At 35.7% G+C, this 6,930-nt stretch overlaps 1 protein-coding gene across 1 annotated transcript; it reads right to left on the bottom strand.

Annotated features, from left to right (window-relative positions):
* Positions 1-293: 293 nt before the first annotated feature.
* Positions 294-1,598, bottom strand: LOC123922505 (FBD-associated F-box protein At4g10400-like). Its single transcript, XM_045975220.1, has 2 exons — positions 915-1,598; positions 294-560 (listed from the first exon to the last, which is right to left on the bottom strand). Exons 1-2 carry the CDS (start codon positions 1,596-1,598, stop codon positions 294-296), a joined length of 951 nt encoding a protein of 316 aa, XP_045831176.1.
* Positions 1,599-6,930: the final 5,332 nt, after the last annotated feature.

Genomic DNA, 6,930 nt, shown 5'->3' with positions numbered 1-6,930 from the left:
TTATCAGTAGCAAAAGTCTAGTTTGCGATTTCTGAAAAATCGAGAGATTAGTATAATCTAAACAACGCAATAAGATAAAAATATGTCTAGCAACCAAAAATAAAATATAGTGTATATATACTGCGTAGTTCTTCTTCTTCCACTGCAATTGCAGTTCACCATCAAATTATATCATAATAAAAATTGTTGCTCATGTTCATTTGTTTAAGAAGACAATCCTATATGTCCTTCAAACTACCAAAATCTAGAAGTTTCATATGTAAAAACTAAAGAAAACAATAAATATTAAGAAACTAGGTGAAACTAATTGAAAGTTCACATTCGGAAGAAATCCTTGGACACGATTCTAATTCATATAAATCTTCCTGACTTGAAAATTTTTCAGCAACGGTGATCTTCATGACTCGTAAAAGTGGGGCATTCTCTAAAATATATGTTGCAAATTGAATTTGATCTTTGAAGCCCTCATAGTTTAAAGTACATGATCTGAGGTGAGAAGAAATGCACTTAGGAACAACATTTGGGTTTATATCCAAATCTTTGTTGGATAAGTATGACCACTGCAAAACATATACCAAAATAAGATTTATGAAACAAAAAAAAAAAAAGAAAAGAAGAACCTAAAATCCACAACAAACACAAGAAACCTTAAGCTTAATAGAAAGAATTTGAAGCTTGGTGCAAGTCAGGAGCACTTCCACGACATCGTCCCACTGATGCATGTGATGTGATAAAAGTGTAATTCAAGGTGGATTAAGTTTTGAAGTAAAAGAAAGTCACTATAATACGAATTTATCTTTGGCTCAAGAGACATCCCCAACATCTGCATTTAAAAGTTAGAGTATTAAAATTGCTCAAAAGGGAACATATGAACATTATGAATTGATATTAATTAAAATCAGTACTTTAATTACCTTAAATTGTAAAAAATGGACATTATGAATTGCTTTAATAGGAATATCAAGTGTACTACTGAAATTGGCACTCATCAATTTGGATAAGGGTTTAAGCCTAACACCGTCGCCTTGTTCTTCCATATAGTAAATGTTTGTGTGCAAATCTTCTAAAATTGGACACCCATTAAGAAGCTTGTTGAAATTATCCGTATTTTTTAACATTACATTAATCAAATGAAGGGTCTTAAGAGAGGGAAGATCGACAGAGATATTATCAACCACTTTTAGTTTCGTCAATTTGAGAACAACAAGTGTTGGAAATATGAAAATACTTGGCCACAAGGTGATCCTCTTGTTGTGGTGAAGCATACTACGTAGTTCGAGATTCTCGAGAGGATGCAGCTTTGCAGTTATGATCCAATGGTTGAAACTCTTGCGATTCCTAGGATGACAGTTGAGGTGAAATGTTTTGATGAGTTTGGTAGTGAGGATCACCGTTTCGACTATGCAAGGGAAGGCCTCTTCGTCAAGGAAGGATTTTTCGTTGAAGCGGAGAGTTGTAAGTAATTTGAAGAGTGGCCTCCACCGCTTAGAAAGAACGGCGGTAGTAAAAGCAAGTTTGGTTGATAGAAAAGAGAGTATGTGACAGAGTAACTCATCTGGTAAATTGCTGATCCTATCGATGTCTGCTGAGTTCTCCATAATCGGGAGAGAATGAGGGAGTTTTTTTTTTTTCTGTATCGCTAAACCTAGAATACGGTAAATAGGATTATTTTATTTTTTTTGTATCACCAATTTGAAAGATAATTTCAAATAAGAAAAATGCTTAATATCAGGAAAAGTCTGTTCACTAATATCACGAAGGCTTATCTCGGTTTCTCTCTTCTCTCTCATACTCCTCTTCATACTCCTAATATATAAAAATTGCATAAGTTATTTGCATAATCTCTAAATAAGAATAAGAGCAAAAAAAAGTCAGGCCAAACATACCCTAGTCCAACAACACCTCTTCTTCTCTACGCTCTTGTTTCTTCTTTCTTCTTTCAAACTTCTCACTCTCAAAATTTTGGCTGGTCATATTCCTCTCTCTTCCAAAATATCTCTCTCAAACTCTTACACAATTTAGGTAACTCTCTGTTACAATCTCAGACCTATTTTTCTCATTCGGGTGAATGGAAATGATGGGAAAATTGGTTAGCTATGAAAGAGATGTAAAAACCTTAAGAAAAAATTGACGCTTCTAAGTTGCCAAGAAATTGGTGGTTCATTCATACTTTTCTTTTGTTCATTGTTTGCTGATGTTCAAGAAATTGAGCTCAAAACATGACCCTAACTACTTCCATGTTTATCTATGAACCTTCATCAAATTTGTGTGGCTATCAATTTTATAGGGATTCAATTCACTCTGCAATGCTCAATGACATAAAATGGTCCCTTCAAGGCCATATTCCCAGCTCCAATACTCTGATCTATTTGTCTAACTGAAATCAAATAACATAATATTCATAATTTAAAATCATAAAAATAGGTGTAGCACAAAGTTATTATCTTTTTTTTGACAAAGCACAGAGTTATTATCTAATATTAGAAAATATACTATAAGAAGGTCAATCAAGTGTTGAGAAGCATACAATCAACAATTATTTCTGATCAAATTTGAAAACTATCTCATTTTATTTTATATTTTATTTGTTATTATAAGTGTTATCAAGGATTCAAGGTTTTAAATTGTAGTCCCTATCGGCAATTGCGGCGCAGTATTGCTCCACCGCAATTGCATCGCACCTAAAATCGACAACAAACACAAGAAACCTTTAGTAGAAAGAATTTGAAGCTTGGTGCAAGTCAGGAGCATTTTCGCTACATCGTCCCAGTGATGCTGATGATGAAAGTGTAATTCAAGGTGGATTAAGTTTTGAAGTACAAGAAAGTCTCTGTAATAGGATTTGATCTCTGGCTCACGATACATACCCAACATCTACAATTAATATAATAGAATACAATACATAATGTAAGTGATAATTACACATGAATGAAAAATAGACGGACACTACTAAACCTTTTTCATGGCAAAATCAATTCTCTGAAACTGAAATTTCAACATTATAAATTGATCTGAAGGGAACAACATATTCATCCAATGAAATCAGTATATTACTTTGAGTTGTAAAAAGTGGACATTATGAATTGCTTTAATAGGAACATCAAATGTACTGATATTGGCTCTAGTCAAATTAGATAAGGTTTTAAGCCTAACACCACACCACCATCGCCTTGTTCTATATAGAAAATATCGCGAGTTTGCAAATCCTCCAAAACGGGACACCCGTTAAGAAGCTTGTTGAAATTATCTCGAGTTTGATTTCGAAAAAAACGTTATTCAAATGAAGGGTCTTAAGAGAGGGAAGATCGACAGAGATATCATCAACCACTGTTAGTTTCGTCAATTTGAGAACAACAAGTGTTGGAAATATGAAAATACTTGGACACAAGATGATCCCAATGTCATGAAACGTACTATGGAGTTCGAGATTCTCGAGAGGATGCAATTTTGCAGTTTTTATCCGAAGGTTGAAACGGTTTCGATGCTTAGAATGACAGTTGAGGTGAAATGTTTTGATGACTTCGGTAGAGAGGATTACTGTTTTGAAGATGCTGATAGATATTTTATGTTATGTTTAGTTTGAGATTATGTTTGTTTGGAATAATCCTATTAACTAGGAAAGTTAAGTAGCAGGTAGTTTTTTCTATTTGACTCATTGTCACGTTTTAGATAAGCATGTATGTGGCACTTAGTTGTTACTATTTCTTTGGTATGTAAAGGCTATTTAATAGCTAGTAGTATTTCAATTCAATAAACAAGTCATTCCCAGATTGTTGCATAATTTACTCTAACGGTTATTGTTCCTAACAATCTGGTATCAGAGCTCCCACTGGGGCCTGATATTATATAGAAGTTGCAGACTTTGAGTGACTTGAAAACAAACAAACACAAAAATGACGAGTGAAGGAACCTTTGTGCAGCCTGCAATTCCCCGCTTCGATGGTCATTACGATCATTGGAGTATGTTGATGGAGAATTTTCTCCGATCCAAAGAGTATTGGTCTTTAATAGAGACTGGTTATGCAGAACCAGTAGGGGCTGTGACAGATGCAGAAAGAAAAAGGCTAGATGAATTGAAGTTGAAGGACTTGAAAGCTAAGAACTATTTGTTCCAAGCTATCGATCGTACCATCTTGGAGACAATTCTTCAGAAGGATACCTCAAAGCAGATTTGGGATTCTATGAAGAAAAAGTATGAAGGAAATGCAAGAGTGAAGCGGTTAAATCTTCAAGCTCTTCGAAAAGAATTTGAAACCTTGGAGATGAAATCTGGTGAGAATGTTTCAGATTATTTTTCAAGAGTAATGTCAGTGGTTAATAAAATGAGGGGATTTGGTGAACAAATGGTAGATACAACAGTTGTGGAGAAAATACTTCGATCCTTAACAGAGAAATTTAATTACATTGTTTGCTCTATTGAGGAGTCGAAGGATATTGATACTTTATCCATTGATGAGTTGCAAAGTTCATTAATGGTCCATGAGCAGAAGTTTCATAAGCATGATGTCGAGGAGCAAGCCCTGAAAATAACTCATGAGAATAGATCAGGAGGAGGAAGAGGTCGTGGCCGAGGATCATTTAGAGGAAGAGGAAGAGGGAGAGGTCGACAAGCCTTCGACAAATCCGATATTGAATGTTTCAGATGTCACAAGCTCGGACACTTTCAATATGAGTGTCCTAGTTTAGACAAAGAAGCAAATTATGCGGAGCTCTATGAGAATGAAGAGATGTTGCTAATGTCATATGTGGAGCAAAACGAAGCAAAAAGCGAAGATGTGTGGTTTCTGGACTCGGGATGCAACAATCATATGTGCGGAGACAAAACCTTGTTTAGTGATCTAAATGAAAGCTTCAGGCAGATTGTGAAATTGGGAAATAATTCGAAGATGTCTGTAAGAGGAAAAGGAAACGTGCCGTTACTGGTGAATGGTGTTGTTCATGTAGTCACAGAGGTGTTTTATGTACCAGAGTTGAAGAACAACTTATTGAGCATTGACCAGTTGCATGAAAAGGGATTAACAATTATTATTCAACATGACAAGTGCAAAATCTACCATCTAGTGAAAGGATTGATTATCCAAACTGAAATGACATCCAATAGAATGTTTTTTCTGTTAGCTATGTCTCAAAGAAGAAAATCAGTTTGTTTTCATATAACCTCTCAAGACTTGTCTCACTTGTGGCACTGCAGATTCGGTCATTTGAGTCACAAAGGCCTAAGAACTCTCCAGTTCAAGAAAATGGTTTATGGACTACCTCAATTTTCTGCCACCTCAACAGTATGCACATCATGTATGGTAGGAAAGCAACATCGTAACCCTTTTCCGAAGAAAAGCAATTGGAGAGCCTCACAAAAGCTTCAACTAATTCATGCAGATTTATGTGGTCCGATCACTCTCATGTCAAATAGCAACAAAAGGTATTTAATATGTTTTATTGATGACTTTACTCGAAAAATATGGATTTATTTTTTGGTGGAGAAATCAGATGCATTCAATACTTTTAAACACTTTAAAAGTCTTGTTGAGAAAGAAACTAAAAATTACATTAAGTGTCTACGTACTGATCGAGGAGGGGAGTTCACCTCACTTGAATTTAATGAGTTTTGTAAAGAGAATAGGATAAAGAGACAGTTGACGGCTGTATACACTCCACAACAAAATGGAGTTGCTGAGAAGAAAAATAGGACGGTCATGAATATGGTAAGGAGTTTGCTTGCAGAGAAAAAGATTCCAAAGAATTTTTGGCCCGAAGCTGTGAATTGGGCTGTTCATGTTATGAATCGCAGTCCTACTTTAGCTGTGAAAGACATGACTCCTGAAGAGGCTTGGAGTGGAATTAAGCCGTCAGTTGAGCACTTTCGAGTATTTGGATGTGTCTCACATGTACATGTACCCGATGCCAAGAGAAAGAAATTGGAAGATAAGAGTTTTGCTTTTGTATTGTTGGGAGTTAGTGAGGAATCAAAAGCCTATAGGCTTTATGATCCAATGTCAAAAAGGATTGTGGTGAGTCGAGATGTGAAGTTTGAAGAAGATAGATTTTGGGATTGGAACAATAGCTACAAAGAATTAATTGTAGCTGACTTAGAGTGGGGTGAAAACGATGGAGAAGTTGTCTTAAACAATGACAATTTCAACGGCAGTAAAGGAGATGATGACTCGGAAGAAGTGGAGACTGATTCCTCAAGCAATATGAATGATGTAAGCTCACACAATTCAAATGAAGAGCGACCTAGAAAAAGACCAGGCTGGATGGATGATTACGAGAGTGGAGAAGGCCTTTCTCAAGAAGAAGATGAGGCTAATATGGTACTATTTGCAACTGCTGATCCTGTGTATTTCGAAGAGGCAGTAAAAAGTGAGAAATGGAGAGTAGCTATGGAGATAAAAGCTATAGAGAAGAATGAAACTTGGGTTTTGACTGATCTCCCAGAACATGCCAAAAAGATTAGTGTTAAGTGGGTCTATAAAACAAAACTCAATGAAAATGGGGAGGTTGATAAGTACAAAGCACGCTTAGTTGCTAAAGGCTATGCACAACAGTTTGGAGTCGACTACACTGAAGTATTTGCACCTGTTGCAAGAATGGACACAGTTCGGATGATTGTTGCGCTTGCTGCACAAAGAGGCTGGATTATATATCAATTAGATGTAAAATCAGCGTTTCTACATGGCGAATTGAATGAGGACGTGTTTGTTGAACAACCAAGGGGCTATGAGAAGAAAGATAGTCCAAACAAGGTTTACAAGTTGAAAAAGGCTCTATACGGTCTTAAACAAGCCCCACGATCTTGGTTCAGTCGAATAGAAGCTTATTTTGTGAAGGAGGGATTTCTTAAATGTCACAGTGAGCACACTTTGTTTGTCAAAATTAGTAAAGAAGGTAAAATTTTGATTGTTAGTATTTATGTTGATGATCTTATTTTTA

The sequence above is a fragment of the Trifolium pratense genome, linkage group LG4 (assembly GCF_020283565.1).
Source record: "Trifolium pratense cultivar HEN17-A07 linkage group LG4, ARS_RC_1.1, whole genome shotgun sequence".
NCBI lineage: Eukaryota > Viridiplantae > Streptophyta > Magnoliopsida > Fabales > Fabaceae > Trifolium > Trifolium pratense.
The sequence above is the reverse complement of the archived record's forward strand: the minus strand, read 5'-3'. Positions and strand labels throughout refer to the sequence as shown.

Coding starts and splice junctions, on each gene's coding strand:
- LOC123922505 (XM_045975220.1), bottom strand. CDS start 1,598: ATGGAGAACTCAGCAGACATCGATAGGATCAGCAATTTACCAGATGAG. Junction 561..914: donor TCCATTTTTTACAATTTAAG/GTAATTAAAGTA, acceptor TATGTTTTGCAG/TGGTCATACTTATCCAACAA.